The sequence below is a fragment of the Molossus molossus genome, unplaced genomic scaffold, assembly GCF_014108415.1.
Source record: "Molossus molossus isolate mMolMol1 unplaced genomic scaffold, mMolMol1.p scaffold_m16_p_1, whole genome shotgun sequence".
Lineage (NCBI taxonomy): Eukaryota > Metazoa > Chordata > Mammalia > Chiroptera > Molossidae > Molossus > Molossus molossus.
Genome location: NW_023425344.1, coordinates 195,692,025 through 195,719,308, shown reverse-complemented (window position 1 = coordinate 195,719,308; position 27,284 = coordinate 195,692,025). Strand labels below are relative to the sequence as shown.

General features: G+C 44.9%; 1 protein-coding gene across 2 annotated transcripts in view; it reads right to left on the bottom strand.

Moving 5' to 3' along the window:
• AQP9 (aquaporin 9) overlaps positions 1-27,284 on the bottom strand; it is a 46,524-nt gene that overhangs the window by 9,393 nt on the left and 9,847 nt on the right. For both annotated transcript variants that reach the window (XM_036266594.1, XM_036266603.1), the window contains exons 2-4: positions 11,240-11,366; positions 5,499-5,636; positions 4,563-4,681 (exon numbers count right to left, since the gene is read on the bottom strand). In XM_036266594.1, the coding sequence (XP_036122487.1) occupies positions 4,563-4,681; positions 5,499-5,636; positions 11,240-11,366 (384 nt within the window). The remainder of the gene's footprint in view (positions 1-4,562; positions 4,682-5,498; positions 5,637-11,239; positions 11,367-27,284) is intronic.

Sequence of the window (27,284 nt, the reverse complement as noted above, 5' to 3'; positions counted from 1 at the left end):
CAATAAGATTTTCTCTACTTTATTGTAAGAACATATAATACATATAACATGCAACATATGTGTTTATCAATTACGTTATTGGTAAAGCTTCTGGTCAACAGTAAGCTATTAGTAGTTAACTTTGGGAGGGTCAAAATATACATGCAGATTTTCGACTGCACAGGGGTAGGTGGCCCTAACCTCCACGATGTTCAAGGGTCAGCTGTATTTATAGTACTGAACAACTGGAAGCCACCTAGGTACAATAAGCCCTCGTTTATCACGGTTAATCAGTTCCAGACTCTAGCGGTTGCACCTGGCGTTAAAGGAGTCCCAGGGTGCTCGGATACATAGGCCTACAGTCCATACGTACAGTAATTGTAATTTTAATTGTAATATAGGGGTGTATAATTGACTCAGACAACCGAGCGCGCGTTGTATCATTTTCACTGTCTCAATCAACTTTTTAATTAATATATTTGGAAAAACCGCGATAGAGTGAAGCCACAAAAGTCAAAGCGCAAAGTGGCGAAGGACGATTGTATATATCAACAAGAAAAGGGCTGTCTATATTATGGAGTGCCCATTATATAGTCTATTATACAGCCATTAAAAACAATAAATATAAAAGCTAAGAGGAACATTAAAAATGCTTCTGATAGTGCCCGGCTGGTATGACTCAGTGGTTGAGCACCAAGAGGTCACTTGGTTCGATTCCCGATCAGGGCACATGCCCAGTTTGTGGGCCCAATCCCCAGTGGGGGGCATGCAGGAGGTGGCCAATCGATGTTCTCTCTCATTGATGTCTCTATCTCTCTCCCTTTTTTCCTCTCTCTCTAAAATCAATAAAGACAATTTATTTTTTAAAATGCTTCTGATATTAACTTAAAAAGTTGTATGTGCATTATATTTTACACTTAAAAACATGCATAACAGGAAACTTCTAAGAGAATATATGAACAATGATAACAGGTATTCTGAAATGGAGGCTTTTAACTTGTGCTTTCTCTACTCTGTTTCCTAAACTTTCCAAACTATTGTGTGTTTTTTTAAATCCTCACCTGAGGACATTTTTCAATATTTTGTTCAGATAGAGTGGGAGGGAGGGAGGGGGAGAGAGAGAGAGAGAGAAAGAGAGAGAGAGAGAGAGAAAGAAAGAGAGAAACATCGACGTGAAAGGGACACATTGAGTGGTTGCCACCCACACGACCCAACCTGGGCCGGGGACAAATTGCAACTGAGGTACGTGCCCTTAGCGGGAACCGAACCCTGGTCTCTGTGGACCGCAGGCCGATGATCTAACCGCTGAGCCAAACCGGCCAGGGCCAAACTATTGTTTTACTTGAACAGCTAAATGACAGCGATTATTTGCTGAGCACTTGTCACGTGCCAGGTACTTGCTATGCCTTATCTCCTTAGCACTTCAGAATAACCTATGAGATGGATCCTATTATCATTCTCGGTTTACAGGTGAGAAAACTTGGGTAGAATGAGGCCAAGAAACGTGCCTGAGGGTCCATAGCTCATAAGCAGAAGAATCAGGACGAGAACCAGGCAACTGATTTTAGAGTTTAAACTCTTCATCATTTCATCTGCCCTCTGAATTAGTAATATGACAAGAATTTGTGTTCCAAGAAACATGTTCTCCCAAGAACTCTCTCCTCTGGAACCTATTTTCCATGCTTCCAGGCAGAGTAGCAGCTTTTGCCTCGGGGCCCCAGTGCATCTGGACTTGACTTCTGTGCCCCCCTGTCACCTGTCAGAGGACCAGGCCCTGTACGCCTTGAACAAGGAACAGCGTGGAACTGTACCAGCACATATCCATTAGGCAAAAGAATGATTGTCTGTTAATTAAATTATAGAATATGCTCAAACAATATATTTAGAGTGAAACAATTCAGAGATCTTGAGATAAAGTGACCAGAAATGTCCGGGGAGGAGGAAGAGAGCATTGCTGGAGGCCATGGAGAGAGGCGGTCCCTGCCAGACGTTCTCGGCGCTGGAGTTCATTGTGTCACATTCTCAGAACAGACTAAGAGTCTAGGAAGGTGGCTCTGGGTCCAAATCATGAGGAACAAAGACATGGGTCTTTCCAGGGCCAGCCAAGGTTTGAGAGAGAAAGTCGACATTCTTTCTCCTTTACTGCCAACGGAAAGGCAGAATTCACATGAGGGGTCTCTAAAGCTTCCACAGCTCGGGACTCCAATGCCATCTTCTTCATTATACGACAAATTGGGCTTGAATCAAATGGACAGTAGGACTCCTGAGAAACCCCCTAACTCTTACCCACACTCAGAGTGCATGCTGAGGCACCGCCTGGGATGCTCAGACCCAGCCGAGGGCTCCCGCGAATGTGCGTGCTGAAGGCGGACGCGCTCCCGCCCTCCTGTCCTTCCTGACCTGCCTAGAATAGACTCCTGGCACCTTGAAGCTAGAAAGAATCACCTGGACATCTCTCTGCTAACAGAGACGGGTGCCCAGAGAGGTAAAGAACCTCTCTACTGTCTTGCCTTCAGTGATATCTCCCCGCCCCCATCCTTCCCTCGCTCATTGTCCCTAGTTTCCGAATGGCTAATCTAGTCTCCAATCTGGAAAGTATCTTAGGGGTGACATATCCCACGCTGTCCACCATCTGGTGCTTGAATACCCCGAGCATACCCCTTTCCCTGCTTTCCACCCCTAGAGGTTACCCCCACAAGCCTCTAACATCTATAGTGACTTGTCCTGGAGCTTCAGGGTCTATATTTAGCTCAGCCCCAACTGCTAGAAGTCTTTCTTTTATGTAACATCATTTTATCTCAACATAATTTCATTCATGTATGAACTCACCCATTCATTTTAATGAACAGCTATCATTTATTGAGCACCTATTATGTAGCAGGCTTTGCACTTCCTCCAAATCTCCATAGGGGGTTTACGCACCAAGTTTAATCTCTTTTGCACTTGACAGCCCTTCGTATCTTTGAAGGTTACTATCACATCTGTCTTCCCCACCTTCCTAACACACCTCTAGACCAAACTTCCCTGTTCTCCACTCACGGCCGTGTGGTATCATTCCCTTTGTGGTTTTTCTCCTTTGGTAGCATGCCCACGTGAGGTCTCACATTAGGGGATGAGTCTAATATTCCAGTATAGAGTAAGACCCTCAACCACTTCGTTTGAATTCTGTGCTTCTATTATTGCAGCTTATGATAACGTTTCTTTTCCTGGCAGCTACATCTCTCTGAACCCTTTCCACTGAAACTTTTCTTATCCTTGCTCATCTAGACTCTGTTCCAGGTTGCTGCTGTGACCATCTACAGTCCAACTTCTTATCTAATAGTATTCAGTTTTTCATTGTTCCTTTTGTTCTTGTGTGATCATTCTGTTTGTTCTTCAGCGAGGCTCTAAATTACCTGGGTAGGTACTGTTCACATTGCATTTCCCTCGCATTATTAATTCTAGCTTTATTAGTAATCAGATAAGTGCTAATATCAGCCCCATTGTACATATGAACAACCTGAGACCAAACAAGTTCAGTAATTTGCTTACAGTGCACAGGGAGTTGGGGACAGAACTGCTGTTTCAACTCAGGCTCTCAGACTCCAGGTCTCGAATCTCTACATCGCCCCTCGAGCTCCAGACACAGGGCTGAGCGTAGTGCGTGCACAGTGAGAACGTGCTGCCCGTGTAAGGAACAAGGCTGAGGCCATGAGAACGTGGATTTTTCATCCACTGAATGGAGAGGGGCAGAACTGGCCGATTGAAACATACATTTTATCCACATGCCCTCTCTAATCTGCCCTATTGTTTAAGTCCTAAACACAAAAAAAAGGACTTGGAGTTGGAGATTTCCTTTCTTCCTCCTTTCCTTCTTTTCTCTCTCCCGACCTCCTTCCCATTCTGGCCCTTCCTTCCTCCCTTCCTTCCTCCCTTCCTTCCTCCCTACCTCCCTCCCTTCCTCCCTCCCTTCCTCTCTCCCTCCCTCCCCATCCCTGACCAAGCTGACAAGCAGCCTTCCTGGGATACAGTGAAGGAGGAAGAGCCTGTTGAGCTGACAATGTTGGTCCTGCCACGAACTGCCCAGAGAGCTGTGCTGTTGGCTATGCAGGCAGCTTCATGTCAGTCAGGCCGAGGAACACGGACACTTGCAGCTACCCTGAGAGTTTGGATAAGCCTGCACCCGAGGAGATGGAGAGGATCTGTGATACCCTAAGGCTCAACTCCCTCACTTCCCAGTCCCTGACTTGAGACTGAAAGGTCTTTTCCTATGGTCTCCACATTTAGCTCGTGAGCACAAAAGAGACGTCATAGTGAAGCAACCCCATTTGCCCCTGCAGAGGTTGACATCTCCAGTCACCCACTATTTTCTGGAACTCAACTAATATTAACAAGTGTATGTATTAAAGAGGAAGTAGAAAACTCTTCTAAGGGTATCAACTTCATCAAAGGCAAAAATGTGTCAAGAAAGCCTGGGTGCTGCCTGGTGACCTCTGACTTTGGAGACATGGCCTTCCCTTCTGATAGGCCCATGCTGCCCCTGCAGCCCACTGACCAAGTCCTGTCCTTTCACCAAAGTCAGCTCTCTGCTGAGGGACACTTACCTGGTCTGCAAATGCATTCGTCAGAGACAGATACGGAGCTGGGTATGTTGCAAAAATAAGTGCCGTTGCATTTTCTCCCTCGATGATCAGTTTTCCCCCAGCAAAGGACATGAGCGCATCTATGGAAGACAGAGTTCGGGCACGTTAGTGTTCTCTGGGAAGGGGTCTGGGCCAGGTCGCGTGTTAACCAACTGCAGTCAAACACTCGGGTGTAGTATGGCAGATCCACGTTGTCTGCTCTCTTCACATTCCAACATGGTAGCTTCAGAGATGCCCAGAGAAGTCACAAGATGGTGGGTCAAGGACAGAGAGCCCTGGCTGCCCTCAGTGGTTCACTTGGAACTTGAGCCAAATCCTAAGCCACTGGGTCCTGAAACTGATTTTTGAGGAGGGTGAGGAATTGTTGGAAATTTTGCAGTTGACCAAAAGCCAATGTGGAATGTGGACCTACTCTGGGGAGAATTCATAATTCTAATATCAGTCCTCAGTCTGAGGATGTCATGGTTTAGTTGCCCTTGGAGTGAGGGAGACAGAAGTCCCTACAGAGCCAATGTGGACCCAGCTCTCTCCCACGACCGTTCAATTGCCTCATTTTGTGGAGCAGGAAACCAGGACTGGTACGGTCAGATGACTTATTATTTGAAGTCACACAGCTACGCATTGTGTGCATGTTCACACTGCAGCACTGGCTGGGCCTAAAAATATGCTTCCTTTAAGGTCTGCTCCCTCTTTTAAGTTGTGACCATTTTCATTAGAAGCCTCATCAGTTTTCCCTAATGGTAACGATAGCCCCATTATTTAGAACTTAGAACTGTTAGAATTGCCTGTCAATTGCAGAATGCTTCCTATTCTGGCCTTCGTGTGCCTCTCCAAGTAGTTCTGATGTTCATATTACGCCCAGCTCTCCTGACCTCTGGACTCAGGGGTCTCACTCACCATAGTAAATCCCATAGAGGATTGCGGACCCGATGAAGGCTCCCAAGAACTGGGCTCCCACATAAAAAGGCAATTTGAACCATTTCATCCGTCCAAAGAGGCACAGTGCAAAAGACACAGCTGGGTTGATGTGGCCACCTGCAAGGAAGACAAAAAGGTGATTAGGGGTGTTAGAGGGCAGATCACGGAGAATTATTATGAAGAAAACCTAGAGAGTTTGGGCAGAACACAGTCTTCTAGGTAGAGATCTGTATGTGAGGACACAGAGTTCTGTGTCTCTGTGTGTGTGCTGAGTGTGTGGGAGATAGAGAGTTCGAGTGGGGAGGAAGGGAGAACTAATAGTCCTCATAACATCATTAGACACTCCAGGATGTTTAGCTTTTTGATACAGAAAAACTTGTACCCAAGTGGCTCATTTTCTTTCTATCTATCTTCTATCTATTCTCTCTCTCTCTCTCCTGGGTTTTCTCTATCTATAAAAGAATAACCCTAAAGAGATTGATGTGAACTATTAACATCAATATATAAATTTTAAAATTCAATATACTGCCTGGCCAGTGTGGTTCAGTGGTTGAGCATCGACCCATGAACCAAGAGGTCACCGACTTGATTCTTGGTCAGGGCACATGCCCAGGTTGTGGGCCCGATCCTCAGTGGGGGACATGCAGGAGGTAGCCAATTGATGTTCTTCTCTCTCATTGATATTTCAGTCTCTCTCTCCCTCTCCTTCTCTCTCTGAAATTAATAAAAATAATAATAATAAATAAAACTCAATATACTAGTCAGCTGACTGCTCCTGCTGGCACGGGAAAAAGTCCTATACTTACTTATAAAGTTTAAATCCATCTCTAACAACCCTTCAGTCCATATCCAGAAGATATAAAAACAATCTTAGAACTGCAAAGAGGGAGCATTTGAGATCTTGCTTCATCTCATGTCATCAGTTTGGCTCTAATAAACTCATAAAAATAAAAACTGAAACACTGAAAGAGATGTCTCTTTAAGGGGAAATGTCCCTTGGTTGGTGGGCTGTGCCTCTCACGGAGGTAAGGGGCTTAGTTTCCTTTGAAGTGATCACAGTAGACTCTCTGCAGTTCTTCCGTGTAAACAGTATGTTCCCCACCCCAGCCTAAGCCTTGGCTGAAGAAACCAGCCTCCTCCATTCTCCTCTGGCCACAAGGTCACAGAGCGTTTGCTCGGGTACGTCACTCATACCCTCAGCTGGCCCTGCTGGTAACAACAGTGCTCCTGGAACACTTGCTAGACGCTCTCCCGGGGGTGTTCCATGCACTTGATCTTCCAAAAGAGCCCCGTGAGATGGCTACTGCTGCAGCGGACTGGTGAGGAAACGGAGGCACAGAACTAAAGTAACTTTCTTAAGGCCACATGGCTGGTGAGTGGTAGAATAAGACTGCAAACCCAGGTTTACCTGAACTCTAGAGCCTATGTGCTATGTTCTGCTGCTTCCAGACCTTCTTCACGAGGTTTATACAGCTTCTCTGCCTTGGTGGGCAGGGCAAAATGAAAAGAACGTGAGTGTGTGGGCTCACTGCCTACGGACAGAAAAGGTGTCCATTTGAAGAGTGCCGATGACATCTTGTATGGCGTGGAAATTGCAGTTACTGTCAACATGACCACATTAAAATGTGGCCCTTTGGGCTGTAGAAATAGTTGTGAACAGAAGAGGATTACAATGACGATGATGATACTGCGGCATTGGACCCTCCACTACACCAACCGGGGAGCCTGTTTCTGGAAGCTGTCCCTGTGAAGAAAGCCATGTGTTTCCTGAGTCCCTGAGCCAAAGTGGGTTTGCAGCACAGAGGGGTTCTCACTGCTGGCGAAACCTCCGCCACTCAGGGGCTGACGGGAGCGAGAAAATGCCAACATGCCAAAGCACAGATGATTTCCTGAAGCCTTGCAAACATGTCACGTGTCTTGTTTTACTTTTAAATGCAAGAGTGTCACAATTCTGGAGAAAAGCAGGAGTATGGTGTACCAGGAAACAGGTTAGGAGCAGGGAGTGCACAGGGCAGCGGGAAGGTCCTGAAACCAACCCTGTTCCCTGCCCCCAGGGGTGGGCGGGGGAGCAGCTGCCACCAGCCAGCCCTGAGGGACCCGGTGAGAAAGGACCAGGGTGCACCAGAAGTCACCTCCAATCAAAACTACCTCCCAGCAGAAGAGTCCACCAATGAAAGAGTGTGTTTAGCAAGCTCCTCCTCCCAAATAAAACTCTGCCTAAGTAGGTTTTTGCTTTTTAGTGCCTCATGAGGACCCTGAGGCAGGAATTATTGTTCACCTTGGACTCCACAAGCTTCAAGGCAGTTAGTAGGTGTTCAAGATATGGGAGTTGAGTCCTGGCCGGGTGGTGCAGTGGGTTGGAGTGTTTTCCTGGACATCAAAAGGTTGTGGGTTTGATTCCCAATCAGGGCACATACTTAGGTTGTGGGTTTGGTCCCCAGCTGGATGTGTACGGGAGGCCACCGATTGGTTTTCCTTTCACATCGATGTTTCTTTCTCTCTCAAAATAAAAAATCACTAGGCTGGGGAAGGCAGGGGTGGGGGTGGGAGCAAGAAGAAGGGGGTCAATGGGGAAAAAAGAGGGACATCTGTAATACTTTCAACAATAAAAATAAATAAAAATTTAAAAAAATCAATGAAAACATACTGTCAGATGAGGATTACAAAATATATATATTCAAGTTGAAGAAATAAACAGTCAGGGGCCTTTATTCAGAGAGCACAGACCACAAGGACCTACAGAGAGGGGAAGCTGGAGGTCAGAGAAGGTGGTCTGGGAGGGCGCTCTGCACAGCAATGAGGCCAGCTTCTCCCTGCGGAGGTGAGTGGTCACTCTGGCTTCCCCAAGGGACAAGGCAGAGCAGTGCCCGGGGAAGACCGCGTGCCAGGGCCAGAGTGCTGCACGGCCTCGGCCCCGCCAACGTCGTTGCAAGATCAGATTCTTCACGTAAATGCCCTTTGGGCAGCCGGAGCCCGCCAGGCCGGAGCTAGTCTCCTGTGAGCAGGCTGAACTCTTTCAAGGTTCCGTCCTCGCCAAGTCCCCTCCCACCACTCCTCACAAACCGTTCTAGTACAGAGATAGCCTTTCCATTTTATGTGTCATTAAGCAAAGCTATTTTGATTTGTCAATGAATTTATATTGCTTATAAATTGCTAATCAGCCCTGGCCAGTGTGGCTCTGCAGTTAGAGCGTTGGCCCTGAGCACCAAAGGGTCTCAGGTTCCATTCCTGGTCAAGGGCACATATCTTGGTTGGTTGCAGGTTCCATCCCTGATCCTGGTTAGGGTTGTGCAGGAGGCAACCAATTGATGTGTCTCTCTCACATCGATGTTTCTCTCTCTCTCTCCCTCCCACCCTCCCTGACACTGTATTTAAAAACCAATGGGAAAATATCCTCGAGAGAGGATTAACAACAAAATGCTACATTAAAACAACCTTAGCCCAGGTACAGGTAGGCAGTGTAACCCTCGGTGGGAGATGCTGCATCATGAAGTCACTGTGAGCTCTGATTGGCTGAGTGGGTTCCCAGACCATGGCATGCTCACGAGGGAAGCAGGGTGAGGTAACCTCTCTGCAGTCAGGTAATGTTTCATGTTTCAAAACCAGATGTCAGCTCACCTTATCAGTCTGTGATCACAAAATGGTATCTCATTTATGTTTGTGCCCAGTATGTGTTGGTTATCTTTCGAATCCTCCAAGAGGGCCTCATTGATGCCCACAAACCTTTAAGTTAGCTGCAGCCCCCATGAGAAAGCCACCTCCCACCCGCAACCTTCCTCTCCTATTCCTGTGGCTGCTGAAGCCAATCCTGAGTCTGCACGGATGTCCCTGGCGGGCCAGAGGGCTGCCTGTGCACGTCCCAAAGCCACCAGTTTTCAGGGAGTCCGAACAGTGCTGAGTTCCAAACAGACGGGCAGATAAGTCCCTCTTCTACCTTTTAGCAGCCAGGCTCAGAAACGGCTCTATTTGTATTTAGGGATCTCACAATCTCTTTTAAACAATTTGGCCAGCTCCCAAACCTCACCCAGAAACAACTTTATCAACAACAGTCCCATCAATTCTGGCCTTCACCCTCTGAATACAGGGGCTTAACCCCGTCCAGGGCCAGATGGAAAGCCTGCATACCAACCAACTCCCTCTTCCCCTTCCTGCTGGTCCCTGCCCCTTTCCTCCTGTGGCGACTGCCCAGATTCTCGAGTCTATCAAAGAATGCAAACAGTTACGGTCAGTGGTGGTGAGAAAACGGTGTGAGTTTCACCGGTAGGTTATGGAACAAAGTAATCGTAACTAATATTTGACGATGTTCAATTCACGGTGTCATGTCACACAAGCAAAATACTCCAATACCACATGTCCACCAAAACCAAACCAAACAGCAAAAGCTAGCAGAGACTGTGTCCACGTTTCTATTGCGTGGCTTGTGGGAACCACACTGTGGGGTGGAGTGGGAGCACAGAGGGGAGGCAGCGGAGCGTCCTGCGTGTGTGTGTCCTGTGTGTGGCACCAAGGCCTGTGCTGTTATTAAGCCTTGGCACGGTCAGGGCGGTCCCCCCGTTATTCTTGTGCCTCAGGTAGGCAGTACAGTGCTGGGGTCACAGCAGAGGTTCAGCAGGAGTTTGAACAGAAACCCTGCTCACGCCGAGCAAATTGTATGTAGAGGAATCTGTAACCCGGACTGCCCCAGCCTGAGTCTGACTGCGGTGGAAATGACTGTTCCAGGTGCCCAGCCATTATTCTTCCGTGCTGCAAGGACAGCACTTGTCACCAGGCCAGCTGGCTTAATCGCAGGCCCTGCCTACAATGCCCTTCCCGTAACAGACTGTTGGAGATGTTGTGTAATAATGGGGACATGAGCTTTGCTGTCATGGAGACCTGGGTCAAATCTTTGGGCTCTCTGTTTACCAGCTTGCTGGTGGTCTTCTGGTGGTTTACTTCAACCCTCAGAGCTCCAGATTTCTCTATAGAAGGGAGACCCTAATACCTGCCTCAGAGTCCTGCTGGAGGGGAGAGAGGATAGAGAGTCTGCACGGCAGCCAGCAGTGCCCAGCGTGCATGGTCCTTTCTTTCCCTATCACCAACAGTCTTGTCTTAGCGTTCTGAGCACACAGACCAGGCGGCTGAAAGGTTCCAAGGGCCTTTGGGAACCCGATCATTTTCATAGTTCCTTCCTAAGCCCCTAGGCTACAGTAAATGTTATTTCATCTTGCCCCTCAGGACCTTGAGAATGGCTACTCATCAGCCCACCACTTGGAGCAGAATTAAACCAAGACCTCTGGTCAGACTGGCATGTCCATGGAAACAGCGGCCAGTGGCCCGGACTCGCTCTGAGGCTGTAGATAAAGGTCTAGGGACTTGGCCTCTGTGGAGCGGCATCTTCTCTGGGCTACTCAGAAGGTCTCTGGGAAATAGTTCCCAGCTGTGGGCTAGAGCAAGACAAACTGTGTAGACAGATGAAGACTATGATTCAGTGGTCAGATATAGGAACCAGTCAGTTCTGAGTTCTAACCCCTGTCTCTGTCTCTTGCTAAAGATTGCCTTTGCACCTGTCACTTACCATTTGCTGGACATTTTCCTTTTATCATCTCTGAAAATGGAACCAAATACATATTCTTGCAGGACTGTTGAGATCTAAATAAATGCAGGCATAGGAAGCACCCAGCACGGTGCTAGCACACAGAAATGGTTGAGCTATAGTAGCTATTATTATTTCTATTGCTTACCGGAGACACCTCCAGTCACATAAATGGCCATTGTGACGGCCATTGCAAATCCAACATTTACAGTGACATATCCTCCAAAATTTCCTCTACTGAGGATAGCTTGGGCGACAGTGCCACATCCAAGGACCTGGAATGAGAGGAAACAAGTAAGTGGAGATGGCCGCCGTCAAAGACCTTGACAAAGTAACAAGAAGTACTTTTAAAGCAAGTCCATAGATTAGGCTGCCACTAGCTTCATACAAATTAAATTATGATGCTCCCGCTGTGCACAGATCACCAGGAGACCAGGCTGACGCCATAGCGTGTAGCACAGAAAACACAAAATGATGGTCCCAGGGCTGCACCTGGCTGACAGGTGAGTTGTGTTTGGCCTGCACAGTGTTAAAATTTTGCCTACGTGGATCAATCTGGTAATTGCACACAATGATCCGGGTTTCTGGCTTCTATTTTAAATTGAACTTTTTATATTTAGATAATTGTAGATTCACATGAGGTTGTAAGAAATAAAACTGCCCTGGCTGGTTGCTCAGTGGTTAGAGCGTCGGCCTGCAGTCTGGAGAGACCCGGGTTCGGTTCCCACTAAGGGCATGAACCTTGGTTGCAGTTTGTCTCCGGCCCTGTTGGGTCATGTGAGTGGCAACCACTCGATGTGTCCCTTTCACATCGATGTTTCTCTCTCTCTCTCTCCCTCCCATTCTATCTGAACAAAATATCAAAAGAAAAAAGAATTGGCAATAAGCCCTCCTCATCCCCATGTCTTCTCTTCCTGGTGGGGCCATAGTTCCTAGAGAGCAGAGGCTGCCGCCCGCACTGCTCCGGGTCCCTGCGGCGCCGAGCACACTGCTGGGCGCACTCGGGGAGCAGCTGCACGTTGGAGATGAAGTCTGAGGGGCTTCAACAGTCTTCCGCCGGCAGAGGGTATTTCGGAGAATGGAATAAGTGTCCAGAAGGGTTAGGAATAAATATGATATGTACATCCACTCAGCAAATATGACACAGGATTCTGTACAGTATAATAAAACAGAATGAGGAAGGTCTATGTGTACCAATGTGGGTCTGTGTGCACCAAGGTATGTTCCTGAATTTAAAAATGAGATGCAAAGCAGTGTTAGAGCACACTGCCAATGGTATTAGGAATACAATACATTATAGCCCAGCTGGTGTGGCTCAGTGGCTCAGTGGAAGGAGTGATGTCTCATGGACTGAGGGGTCCTGGTTTGATTCCCGGTCAGGGCACATGCCTGAGTTGTGGGCTCGATCCCCAGTAGGGGGTGTGAGGAGGCAGCCAATCAATGTATCGCTCACATTGATGCTTCTATCTCTCTGACCCTTCCTCTCTCTCTAAAAAAAAGTCATTAAAAACATATTTTAAAAAAGAATGAAATCTTGCCATTTGCAACACTATTGATGAAACTTGAGACTATTACAGTCGGTGAGATAATAAACAGCTGTTGTCTCTTCACAGAAGAATGAGGAGGGAAGTTCGGACGGAAATATGAGGTGGCACAAACGGTTTCCTGAGAGTAATCAATTAAATCTAAGTCCTTTTCCCAGAGCTCATTGGTGAGTCCCTTCAGAGAAACGTAATTTACAAACAAGGGATATTCAATACATTTGGAAATATTTTGCTTTACTCCTCCTTGAAGGCAGATAAATGATCTAAATGGCCTTTTAAAATCCCCTCCAGTCCCCAGTTCTAAGATATATTGACCCGTGTTAGTTCTGAGGCTGGACAACAGAGAGAAGTAGGGGACTTGATGTCCGAGGGAAACACTTAGGCTCCGAGTCACAAGCCCGTGGCTGTGCTGATTGGTGGGAGAGGTACCGCCTGTCACTCCCAGTCACCCAGGCCAAACATTCTGGATTCATCTGGTGTTCCTTCCTCTTCTCTCCCCTGGCTACCCATAGCCACCCATTCCCACATCTTCTGAGCCACCTTCTGCAGCCTCTGATTAGTGTCCCCATTTCTAGGGTCCCCCCACCCGCTGCCAGATGAAGCATGACCCATATACTCCCCTCCCCCGTTGCTGAGAAGTAAGTACAGGCACTAACCCCTCGGCCTGGTGCTGGGGGCTGCCCAGGGCCTTGCCTCACGATCCCCGGGCCCCTCTGCCCCGCGGTCCGCATGAGTCTTCTGTCAGCCAGGCTGCACCCCAGGCACCCGGGTGCTTTGAGCTCGTGCCGCCCACTCCCGCCTCTGCACACCTGCGCAGGCCACACCTTCCAGCAGGACTTTTTTGCCCTGTTACCTTCCTCCACCAAACCCATTCTATCCTATACACTGAGCTAAAATCTTACTTGTTTTAAAAATGTGTTTTTGGCCCTGGCCGGTTTGGCTCAGCGGTTAGAGCGTCGGCCTGCGGTCCAGAGAGACCCGGGTTCGGTTCCCGCTAAGGGCACGTACCTCGGTTGCAGTTTGTCCCCGGCCCTGGTTGGTCGTGCAGGTGGCAGCCACTCGATGTGTTCCTTTCATATCGATGTTTCTCTCTCTCTCTCTGTTCCTCTCTCTCCCTCCCACTCTACCTGAACAAAAAATAGAAAAATGTCCTCAGGTGAGGATAAAAAAAATAAAATAAAATAAAATAAATAAAAATGTGTTTTTGTTGATTTTAGAGAGAGAGGGAGAGAGAGAGAGAAACATCAATGAGAAAGTAACAACGATAGGCTGCCTCCTGCACACCCTTCACAGGGGACCGAGCCAGCTGCCTGGGCATGTGCTCTGACTGGGAATCGAACCAGTGACCTTTTGGCGCATGGGATGACAACCCTAAAATCCTACTTTTTTTGTGGGACTTTCTCTGACAACGTAAGGCCTCAAGGGCTCTTCTGCTTCTTCTACCATGTGTTTACAGCGTCATTTCATCATATTCCCTTTGCCCTGTGGCACCCCACCAAGACTACATCGTCCTCCAGGGCAGCCCAGGCTTCTCTGTATCCCATGCTCAAATGATACTTGATGAAATATATTAAAACATCTGAACACAAGCAGGGAAAAAACCCTGTGTCAATGCCTTTTCAAGAGAAAAGGTTAGTTTGGGGGTAGATTGTGAAAGTGGAAGGTATGATTTCTAGGAAGTGTCAGCTGGGACTGCTGAGAAGTTCCCAACTGGGCCACGACCTCTGCGACCAGCCAATTAGTGGACACCGCGTAATGAGATGCTGACCATGAACCCGAATGCTAGGAACGTGGAGAGAATAATAAGCCCACAGATTTTCTTTCATTTGACCTTTCTCAAATCTTTTGCATGTCTATTACTTCCTTTAAGATATAGACTGAGAAGTTCCAAGCACAGTACCTAGCATATAACAGGCTCAGTATTTTTTCAGTGAGTAGGTAAAAACTGAGATCTTTTAGAAAAGAAGTGGTTAATGAAGTTTAGGAATTCCTTAGGAAAATGTTTGCAAATGCCTGCAACCTGGGGGTCAGGGGTCACCAGGAAAGCTTACAGTTACTGCAAGGGGTCTGTGATTCTTTGTGCACGTCAAACATTGTCCAAAAAAGGAAGCATAACGTATCTTGCGTCTACCTGGTGTGGTTCGGTATTTTCAGAATGAAGAAAGGTTCACTTGGCTAGTATTTATTGATAATTGTTCTTGTAAACACTTTTTCTAGGAAGTGAATGTTCCCCTTTGATTCAGTAGTGACAGATTGGGCATGTTTGCAGTGACAATACTGTTTGCCTTCGACATTGCTGCAGGTCTTCTCGGAGATAAGCAAGGAATTTATTTTAGGTGAAAAATATCCTTCAGGAGATAATTTGTCGTTAAATGATGCAAACATTCATGAAACAGAAGTCAGCTTTTTAAAAAATCCTCACCTGAGGATACTTCTTTCCATTTTTATCTCCAGGTAGAGTGGGAAAGAGAGAGAAGCATCAACGTGAGAGAGACAGGGTGCTTGGCTGCCCCCACACGACCCCAGCCAGGGCCGGGGACCTAGCCGCAAGCGAGGCAGGTGCCCTTGACTGGAATCAAGCCCGTGACTCTTGTCTGAGGGCCGATGCTCTACCGCTCAGCCAAACCGGCCAGGGCCAGAAGTCAGCATTTAAAAAGCGTGTCTGGCCCTGGCCAGGTGGCTCAGTTTGTTGGAGCTCATCCTGTACACCAAAAGGTTGTGGGTTCGATTCCCAGTCAGGGCACATACCTGGGTCGTGGCTTGTGGGGGAGGCAACTGATTGGTGTTTCTCACATCCATGTTTCTCTCTCTTTCTCTCTTCCTCTCTCGAAACATATCCTTGGGTGAGGATTAAAAAAACAAAAATGTCTGAAGTCACTGAGCAGGTCTGTGTCCTGCTAATTCCCGTCCCAGAGCTTGCTGGGAGTACGAAAGGAGAAGGTGGGGGGCACTCCAAACCCTCTGCTCCGGACCATCACAAGCGCCTCTACCTCCACGGGCCTCACCCCCTTCTCCCGCCTCTTTGGCAAGAAGCAGCTGTGCATTTTCGTGGCTGGATTAATGCTGCTGGCAAGACGACCACTCCGTACACCGAAGTTAGGGGAGGTAATCCCCACCATTCCTGCCACTGGTTTGAACGTGGAAACAGTAGCGTGTGAGAATGCTTGTTTCACAGTGTGGGGTGTTGGTGGTCGACACAATATTGGGCCTCTCCGCAGGCACTTCTTCCAGGTGCCAGGGCCTTACTTCTGTGGGAGACTGCGACGGTCGTGAGAGAATTCGGGGAGGAGCTGAGGAGCTGCAAAAAACGCGTTAGGCCCTGGCCGGTTTGGCTCAGCGGTTAGAGCGTCGGCCTGCGGTCCGGAGAGACCCGGGTTCGGTTCCCGCTAAGGGCATGTACCTTGGTTGCACTTTGTCCTCAGCCCTGGTTGGGTCGTGTGGGTGGCAGCCACTGGATGTGTCCCTTTCATGTCGATATTTCTCTCTCTCTCTCTCTCTCTCCCTCCTCACTCTATCTGAACAAAATATTGAAGAATGTCCTCGGGTGAGGATAAAAAAACCCAAAAAACAAAAAAACGCGTTAGATCCTAAAAGTTTAGGAAGATGAAATGCAGTGTTGTGGCTTTTTGCAAACAAACAGGATTTGCCAAATGCTATGGCTGTCAATTAAATGAATGATAGCACCTTCATAACAGAACATGGCATGTTCAAACCGCTCGAGCCACACAAGGAACTGGTCTGCATGCGGGACTTGACTGGCTGTCAATGAGCTTTCAAGACATTAAGTGAAACTGGACATCTAACCAAGGACTGTTGGATAGAATTGGTCTAGGCTTGTTACAACAAAATTAGCTTGCGTCTTGGTTATTCAACAGTATCCGGGGCAGGTTTGGGCAGAGTATTGCGGTGTTTGTCACCAATTATTGTGTACCAGGTATAATATTGCACTTTAGCAATATGCTTGGTTTTAAAGAAATTCTCCTTAACTTGGGGGAAGAAATGTCTTCTTTTAAGTTTATTTCCCTTAAACCTAAATTCCTGGACTTAGGTATTGTGACACATTTAAAAAATTTTTGTTTTGAATGTGTTTTGAGCCCACAACAAATAATGTTTTCAGGTGATCCCCTTGCTACTTTACTGATACCCTTTATCATTCCTGGGACAGTCTGCTGATTAAGAGAAAAAAAAAAGTGTGGCATTCCATCGGGATTTATTTTTCTCCCTTGCCAAAAGGATTTTCTAATACTGCTTGTATCAGCCAAGGAAAAGCGCCACAACCTTACTGAGCTCTCTTGCACTGAGGAACTTATTGTTTCCCCCTCCAGACTATTGACTCCTGACTTCCATGAGCCAAGCCTACCTTGGTGCGGTTTGGATTCTCTACCTAATTAGTTCTGTGCTGGTGGAGAGTTGATGTTGAGATGATTTTTAATACCCAGCAGATTGTCTTTATATTGTATCTTTATGTTGCATGTTGCTTTTGGTACCAGCCTGACTCTGCCCAGTACATGACAGTTCTGCTGGTGTTTTATTGTTTAATGGTGAGCGTGTCGTCGTTAAGAGTGCTTGGAAAACTCATCAAACCCAAATGCGCAAGTTTTCTTCATAACCCATTTGGAATTCTTCTTTTTTTTTTTTTATCCTCACCCGAGGACATTTTTTTGATATTTTATTCAGATAGAGTGGGAGGGAGAGAGAGAGAGAGAGAAACATCAATGTGAAAGGGACATATCGAGTGGTCGCCACCCACACGACCCAGCTGGGGCGGGGGACAAACTGCAACCGAGGTACGTGCCCTTAGCGGGAACCGAACCCGGGTCTCTCCAGACCGCAGGCCAATGCTCTAACCGCTGACCCAAACCAACCAGGGCTGGAATTATTCTTAATAAAATATGTAAAATTTAAAAAGGCATGTCTGTGGCAGCACTTGTATTTTAAATATACTGATTTGCTATGTGTGTGTGTTAGACACACACACGTACACCTGTTATGGACACTCATTAGTCCCCACAATAAACTGAGGGAAGAAAAATTGCTGTTTTCATCTAAAGAAACCTGGGGACACGCTGGCCAGTTTGGCTCAGTGGTTAGAGCGTTGGCCCACAGAACAAAGTGTTGCGGGTTCAATTCTCAGTCAAGGGCATGTGCCTGGGTTGCAGGTTTGATCCCTGGCCCTGGTTGGGGTCATGCGGGAGGCAACTAGTCGATGTGTCTCTCTCACATTGATGTTTCTCTCTCTTTCTCTCCATCCCTGCCGCTCCATCTTAAAATAAATGGAGAATATCCTCAGGTAAGGATTAATAAAAAAAAACCTGGGGACAAAGAAATGAATTTGCCTAAGGAGGACATATAACTATTGAACATTTGTGTCCAAAGTGTTATGTTCCTTCACTTACACTAAATTACCCTCACCTGTACCTGAGCCAAATAAGTAGTTTGTCCAGATTCGTGCTTTGGAAGTCTGTCTCTCAAGGTAATCAGATTGTTGGAAACGAAGGTCCCCATTCACATCCACAAGTACCTCTCACTGGGAGTCGGCACTCACCCAGCCATTTCCGCCTTTGTCTCCTCCACGTGCATGCACGTTTGAAAATTCTCAGTGCCGTGCGTGGTGCCTGATGCTAGCAAGGACGCAAAAATAAAATCAAGATCCTCTGAGAACTTACAGACTAACAGAAGAGGTAAGATAGCTTAGAACTGGTAAGAATCATAAGAAAAGTAGAGGTGACGTGTAGTACTGTGATTTAATGTTATAAGCTTGTTATTAACGAATGGCTGAAGCATTTGTGTCTAAGGAAAGTGTTCGTGAAGATAGTTTTGTAATTCAGCTTTACTGGGTAGAGGATAGTTATTTTGACATCTCCCAAAGTTCTTGAATCGCTTGATTAGTATTTCAAATTATTGAATCACCTGGCATACTGTTATTAAATCTGAGCTACAGAGTTTATGCAAGTGTGTGTACAACAGATTGGCCTAATGAGAAACTTGATTTAAGATTATATGAGATAGCCCTGGCCAGTTTGGCTCAGCAGTTAGAGCGTCGGCCTGTTGTCCAGAGAGATCCGGGTTCGGTTCTCGCTAAGGTCATGTACCTCGGTTGCAGTTTGTCCACGGCCCTGGTTGGGTCGTGCGGGTGGCAACCACTCGATGTGTCCCTTTCACGTCGATGTTTCTCTCTCTCCCTCCAACTCTATCTGAACAAAAAATGGAAAAATGTCCTCGGGTGAGGATAAAAAATAAAGATTATATGAGATCAAGATTTCTTTTCTCATATGGCCTGAAATAAATAAAAGTGGTTTTCACACTATTGCCTCACAAATTTGGTCAGGTGGTAAAACGGGGGAGGGGAAGACCACAGTCTAACACAGGAATTAGATTTCCAGTAGCCAGGCCTCTTATAAACAAATGATATTGACCAGAAGTTTTGTACCCTCACAATCTCCCCATTTTCCCTTTTCTGGTGAAAATATTCTGTCTTTGTAGAGTGTGGTTAAGGATACTTCTCCTAAGCTGGTGGGCCATGGCTGAAGACAGCCTGTTAGTAGGATTAACTCATCGATGTGTTTTGTTTGGTCCACATGGTGACTTTTAAAATTTTTAGTAAGTGTTGCCAGTATTCAAAAATAAAAAAATTACACATAGAACTCTTGATGTCTGGACATTCCTGAAAAACTGGAAAATCTGATAGAGACTTCCACTACTGCTCAGCCACAGTGCAGGGGTGTGAGACAGCTGCCTCCCACGACAGGGCACACGCTGTCTACTTCCTCCCTCACCCCATCGCGTCCACTCCACCCATATGCATGACCCGCCTAGTCACAATAAGGTTTGAGGCAATTGACTGCATCGTTCGGCCCTGTAAAAAGAAAGCATGTAGCTTTTTGTACCAGTGACTTTCTGGCTCCTGATATCATATAACACAGGCTGAGATGCAGGACCCCTCTAGTTTCTGAAGGGAGGGTCTGGACCCTTCCATTGAGGGACCAACTGCAGGTAGAACTGTAAGACGGTGGTACTAGGGAGAACAAGACAGTCTCTGTTCTCGAGAAAGGAGTCCCTTTGGGAGAGGGTCCCCTCCTCCCACGAACATTTTGCTCTATAACTGCAGAGCAAGGAGAACGAATGCCAATCTCTCAGTGCAGCCTTCTCTGCAGACTTGGGCTTTCCCACGTCCCTCTCCACCTGTCCGTATACACCTGTTCAGTTTATGTGACTATATCCATCGGAACATGCAATAATAGCAACAACAGTAATGTCAACTAATATTTGGTGAGTGTCTTATCAGCTAAGTGTTTCCGTACAACAACCCTACGAGTCAGGCTCCTCTTACTGCCTCTGTTTTTTTCAATCCTCACCTGAGATTTTTTTTCATTCATTTTTAGATAGAGTGGGAGGGAGGAAGGGAGAGAGGATGAGGAGGGGGAGAGAGAGAAACATTGATGTAAGAGATACATAGATTGGCCCTGGCCGGTTTGGCTCAGCGGTTAGAGCGTCAGCCTGCGGTCCTGAGAGACCCGAGTTCGGTTCCCGCTAAGGGCATGTACCTCGGTTGCAGTTTGTCCCCGGCCCTGGTTGGTTGTGCGGGTGGCAGCCACTCAATGTGTTCCTTTCACATTGATGTTTCTCTCTCTCTCTCTGTTCCTCTCTCTCCCTCCCACTCTACCTGAACAAAAAATGGAAAAATGTCCTTGGGTGAGGATAAAAAAAAAAAGAGATACATAGATTGGTTGTCTCCTGCATGATCCTGACTGGGGCTGGGGATCGAACCTGAGACTCTTTGGCCTTCGGGCCCGATGTTCTATCTACCTGCTGAGCCAAGCCTGCCAGGGCTCTCACTGTCTCCATTGTACAAATGAGTCAACAACGCTTTGAAAGGTTAAGAGATCCAGAGAATTTCTCATGTTTACACAGGGAGTAAGTGAGAAGGCCCAGGTGTGACCGCACATGATTTCGACCTCGGGGAGGGTGAACGGGCACATTCACAGCGTGTCTGAGCCGGGCACCCTTACATACGCTTCCTCCAGTACTTAATCCCCACTTAAAAGGTGGAAGTTGGGCAACTTGACAAAATGCACATTGCTAGTAAGTGGTAACATCGATTCTGGACACGTGTTCTCCGATTCCCAGCCTCGTGCCCCTCCTGTGACAACTGCTGCTATCTCGGCGGGGCTCCTTGTTCCCTTTATTAGGACAGAATGCGTGTGTTTCATGACTTTCCAGTCAGTTAGTTTTCCAAGTAAGAAATAAAATGTTCTCAATCATAACAAAAATAGTCACAACGGACCAGGACTGAAACCTGGGCATTCTGGTTAAAAATAAAGTATTTGGTGGCATGCAGCATGAGAGAATATCAGGATATCAATCAACCCTTGAGTACCAGCTGTACTTGAAAGAGATGATATTAGGGCAGGCTCATAAAAAAGAGAAGAATCTCAAATCTGAGATTTGAGAAGCAGGGCAATGGGCAAATGGCCAACCTCAGTGCTCTCTGAGTAGAGAGAACGACTAAGAACAGACTGGGCCTCAGAAATGGAAGGTGATTAAGCTCCATTATTTCTACTAGGCTGAAAAAAACAATGCTCTTCTTTTCTGACCCACACCGACGTCCACATCCCACGGCTCATCCCAAATAATGCTAGCTTTGATAAGAACTTGACCGTGATCCCAGGGCCAGAATAAGAACCCAAAATAAAGTACTTTTTTTTTTTTGTCATGAAAAATATTTATTATTTAAACTCCACATATCTTAGAGGTAGCTAACATTTACATTTGAGATCCTAAGTTATCAAGTATATCCTCAGAAAATCCTTCTGTTAACACCTGGGTGGGGAAATTAGTTGAGGGCACTACTGGCTCACCATCATCCTGAGAATAAAAGCCAAACTCTTCATTATTACCTGCAGGAATCTACAATGATCCCCCCCCCCCCTTCCTTCTCCTCTCTCCCTCCCTTACTAGTTATCAGTTACACTGGGTTCCATTCTATTCCTTGCTATACTTCTATCTGAAATAACCCCTTTGTCCTCATACAAAATAAAGTACTTCTTCATGAAGTTGTGCACATTCGTATTGAGATGATCACAGGTCTGAGTGTCCTGTGTGTGGATGAAGGTTACTAAGGTCAACTCTCTGTTTATTCAGAGTGGTTCACTCTCAATCGGGAAGATTCCTGAAGACGAAGTAGTTCTGGGCGCTGGTTTGGTTTAGATTTGTCCTAGGCCCTTCAATTCCCAAAGCATATTTCACAGATCATCAGTTCCATGAGATGCTCCTCAAAAAAAAGGGGGGGGACTTGGGGTCAAGCCAATCCGGGGACAGCTACAGATTCTGTTTCCCTGCTAGAGAGTTCCAGGGAACAGTAAAGCCTCCGACAATTTCTGCAGTTGAGAAAATTGCTTAACTTGGTTTAATCCAGTGTTTCCCAAGCATATTTGGGGAAGACAGCACTTAATTAATATCTGCATTTCATGGAACTTTCAGAACCCATTTTGAGCAATTCCCTGAAATACTGGAAGGGACAAACTGCAGAGTGAGCTCTTTTATGGGGGACAGGGGAGTGAAAAAATGTACATGAACATGTAAAATTTTTTCAATTGCAAAAGGTATCTATAAAATATAAGACATTTATCTCTTTCCCACCCCAGATTCCATATTCTATTCTCCACAGGTAACTAATATCAATACTTGGTAATACAATGGTATTTTTATAAATACCATTCCCTGCCTGGTTTTCCCATTTGATAGCTTTGAGACTCATTGTGTATCACCATATAAAGATTGGCTTCACTATCTTCAGTAGCTGTATAAAGAGCTTATTGCATGGATGCACCCCCAAGCAATAAATTCTTTTACATTTTATTTTTCAATTACAATTTGCATTCAATATTATTGTGTATTAGTTTCAGGTCTACAGCATCACAAACTGTTCCCCTAGATATTTCCAGTACCCCTCTGACACCATACATAGTTATTACAATATTATTGACTATATGCTCTATGCGGGACTTTTTAACCCCATGACTAGTTTGTAACTACCAATCTGTACTTCTTAATCCCTTCACCTTTTTTCACCCATTCCCCCAAGTCCCCTCCCCTCAGGCAACCACTGTTCTCTGTATCAGTGAGTCTGTTTCTATTTTGTTTGTTCATTTATTTTGTTCTTTAGATTCCTCATATAAGTGAGATCATATGGTACTTGTCTTTCTCTGACTGACTTATTTCACTTAGCACAGTACCATCCAAGTTCATCCATTCTGTCACAAATGGTAAGATTCCATTCTTTATTGTGGCTGAGTAATATTCCATTAATATTCCACATACTAAATCTGACAAGCTCAGGGGAAGCCTGTGTGGCAACCTTAGAAACTTGGAGACCTAAAGTAAGCACATAGTATGATCTGAAATTAAAACTTTTTAACCAAAAGCAGTTTATGGCAGGCAGTCATGTCCTAGGCTAGAATCTTCCCTGACAAAAGTGAATCTTTACCCTAATTGAGCCTGTCTATTGTATTTTTGCACCTAAGATAACGTATCTTTGAAATGTCAGTGTAACTTCCCTGTTCCCAGACCCTTCTGGGCACAGACCATGTATCTTCATTGTTACTGTTATTGTGTTAATAACTATCTTAAACCCATGTAAAAGAAGCATATGTCTATCTTTTACTTTTTATCCAATCCCAGAGGTCTCACCCCACTTTGCTTTCTCTTGCTTCCCTAATCTGTCTTCAGTGGATTTCATGTGACCCACTCACACCTTCTCTTCTGGTTGTAATATATAAAATAAGGTGCAAAACTGCCGTTTTCTGGAGTATTTTCTCAATCTGTTAAGATTTTGCTTCCCTAACAATTGTTGTCAGTTTGGCTTAAATAAACTCATAAAAATTCTCTACAGGTTGAGTGTTTCTTATGTTGACACACTGTATTTATATATACCACTTTAAAAAATCCACTCATTTATAATAACCCTGTAATGAACATAGGGGTGCAGACAAATATTCTTTTGAATCAGTGTTTTGGGTTTCTTCAGATACATAACCAGAAGTGGAATCACTACCCCAACTTCTTTAACCGCTCAGGTGTAGATAGAGGCATAGGCTCTTGGGGTGATTTTCTCCTAAGGAAGTCTAGACTTTCAGACAGAGACTAAAGCATGTGGGCTGATTCTAGTCTGAGAGGGACTAAGCCCTCACTTCCTTTTGTTGTTGACTGGCCACCCCAGGTCTGTGTCTTAGCTTGACCAGCCAATCTATTAAGATGGAGAAGGGGTGTGGAGTAGGGGAGGACATGTTGCTGGCATATTTTCTCTTAAAACGTTTGCTTTGCTTTTAGGTAGCAACCCTAGCTCATACATGAATAAGGTGCCCACAGGATGTTGAGAGTAACCATCACTGCTGGGCTGCCTTAGCATTTTGATCAGTTCTATTGACTTCTCACTTTTCCGAGGCTTGTCTTCCTCACCTGTCCTTCACGTTATGCCATATCGTCATCACAAGGCTGATAAGTAAAAACTAGCCAACTTCTTCTCTCATTCCTCTGTTCTCCTTTCTTGTCAAGTAATGAGAACATGTTGCAATGAACTTTGTCACTAAAGAAAAACCAACCAAACTCACTTCTGAGAAGTAGAAAACAAAAGTACTTCCCCTTTGAAAATCAGAGTCATTTCTGGGTCAAAATGAAAACTCAGGGATCAAAAGCAGAGTTCTGTCTGGCAGAATCAAGTTTGGCTCTAGGAGTCTGCAGCTCTTAGGTCAGTGACCCAGAACAGACTTTTCTCCCCAGGTCCTTTGGAACTCTAAAATTTCCCAGGTTAGTCTGGCCCTTTGTGTTCACTGCTAATACGGGAAAGTCTACAGGATAATCTCCCTTCAGCTGATACTGACTCAATGTCAAAGGACTTGAGAACCAGCCTATTTAGAGAAAGCATGGGGTTTCCTAGTCATTCATGGTCAGACAGCTCATGTGGGAGAGAGGGAGCAGAGGCTGTTCTTTGGGGAGAGTTCTCTGCAACAAGGCACGCACATTCGTCAATTCCCCTTTTTCAGTTTTCCATTTCACGAGACTTTTCTCTGTTTGGTAATATCCCTGGGCAACCTAAAAGAAGCAAATGCAAACCTGTCCTGGCCATATGGGATTCCCACAGAGAAAAAGAAACCGTCCTAAAGTGTTTACTGTACAAATTTACTCTTCCTTACATTTTTAAAACAGATGTATTCTTAAGCTAACACAATGTGAAGTGAATTAATATCTCCTTCTGAACATTAAAAATTTTTAAATCTTAACTATAATCATTATTCCATATTATTATTGTCTAATATTTAAATTCTATTCTCATTATTGGTGTGGATGCACATCAGTAGATAAAATAAAAGGGAGGTGGTAGAATAATAATAAAATACCATAAATATATTAGGCATTTGTGAGTTAAAGAGATAAAAGTCATAAACACGTTAGAAAAAAAGATTATTAAAAAAACACAACCCAACAGGCCCTGGCTGGGTGGCTAAGCTGGTTGGAGCATCATTCCAATATGCCCCCTTTGCAGGTTCGATTCCTCGGTCGGACACATACAAGAATCAATCAATGAATGCATAAATAAGTGAACAATAAATCTATATTTCTCTCTCTGAAGATCAATAAAAAATACATACATACATACATAAATTTAAAAACCAAACAGGACTTCTAGAAATGAATACATATTAGTGAAACTACAGTCAATGAATGTGTTAAACACAACTGAACAAAGAATTAGTAAATTGGAGGATGTATCTGAGACAACTACACAAATTCTTCATGTAGACATTAAGAGATAGAAATAAGAGTGACTGAGATATATAAAAAAGTGATAGGGTCAAATTTATATACAAATATAATAGGAGTTCTAAAAGAAGAAAATGGACTGGGAGAGAGACAATGTGATAGAGCTGAGAATTTTCCAGAACTGGTGGAAATTGTAAAATTTTACATTGAAGATGAACAATGAATCCTGAGACTACAAGTAAAATATGTTAGCCACTAGTAATATTATAGTAAAATCTCAGAATAAAAAATAGGTAAACTCTTAATTATAGCCAGAGAAATACAGACTATTAAGGATAAACTTAAACCAACAACAGACTTGCCACCAGCAATAATAGACACATTGGGATGACACCTTCAACATACCAGGCAAAACCAATAATCAACCTAAAATTTATCATTGAACTTTAAGAGTGAAATAAAGACATATTCAGGCAAACAAAGAAAGTTTATCTTTCACACACCTTTCCTGAAAAATTTCCTAAAAAATGTTTTTACTGCACAAAGGAAATTGCATCTAAAAGAAAGTAATAGATGAATGCAGTAATGGTATATAGTATTAAATTAAGTATTCACTATTAAAAGCACAAATAATGAGAATAAAATTTAAATGTTAGACAATAATGATTTGTAATATGGAGTAGTTGATTACAATTAAGATTTTAAAAAATTGTAATGTTGCCCTGGCTGTTTTGGCTCAGCGGGTGGAGCGTCGGCCTGTGGACCAGAGAGTCCCGGGTTTGGTTCCCGCTAGGGGCACATACCAAAAAGAAAAAGAAAAAAAAATTGTAATGTTGTTCAGAAAGAGATGTTAAGTCACTTCACATTTTATTTGCTCAAGAATATATCTTTTTTAAAAATGTAAGGGTGAATACTCATAGAAAAAGCAAGTAGTGGGGAAAGGGAGAAATAAAACTGATCGACTCAAGGAAATGATATAAGAAAACAGAAACCACTGAGTGGAAAACAAGGAAACCATGCTAAAAATTAAAAAGAGATCACCACAGATAGAGACTATAAAAGCCACAAACGCCCTGGCCAGCTTGGCTCAGCGGTTAGAGCATCAGCCTGCAGACCGAAGGATCTCAGGTTCGATTCCAGTAAAGGGCACATGCTGGGTTGCAGTTTCCCCAGCCCCGTAGGACTGTGTGGGAGGCAACCAATCAATGTGTTTTCTCAATGTCGATGTTTCTCTCTCTACCTCTCTCACTCCCACTTTCTCTAAAAAAAGAAAAAATTAAACAAAAACAAAAGTGTCCAGCTGGTGTGGCTCAGTGGTTGAGCACTGACCTATGCACCAAGAGGTTGCCAGTTCGATTCCCAGACAGGGCACATGCCCAGACTGTGGGCCAAACCCCAGAGTGGGTCATGCAGGAGGCGGCCAATCGATGTTCTCTCTCATCAGTGTTTCTATCTCTCTCTCCCTCTCCCCTTCCTCTCTGAAATCAATAAAATATATATACGCCACAAGCACATACTGTGAAAAATCATTTCAAAACTGTTGCTTTTATTGTATTAATTCTGAAAGTACTAACAATTTTGAACAACTACATTTGAAAACAAAAATGACATAACTGCTAGAGAAATCTCTCACACATACCTGTCTCTCTTTCTCGTTTACAGTGCATATGCCAAATAACCTTCAAGGAACAGATAATCCTCATTTTATACAAAGTGTACAGAAAATATACAGAGAGGGAAAGAACTTCAGCTTATTTCATGAGGCTAATAGATAACCTTGGTAATAAACCTAGACAAGGACAACATAATAAAAACAATTTATAGTCCAAATCCTTAATAAAACATTGCAAACTGAGTACTGAGTGATTAGGTGAGGATAAATCTCAGGAG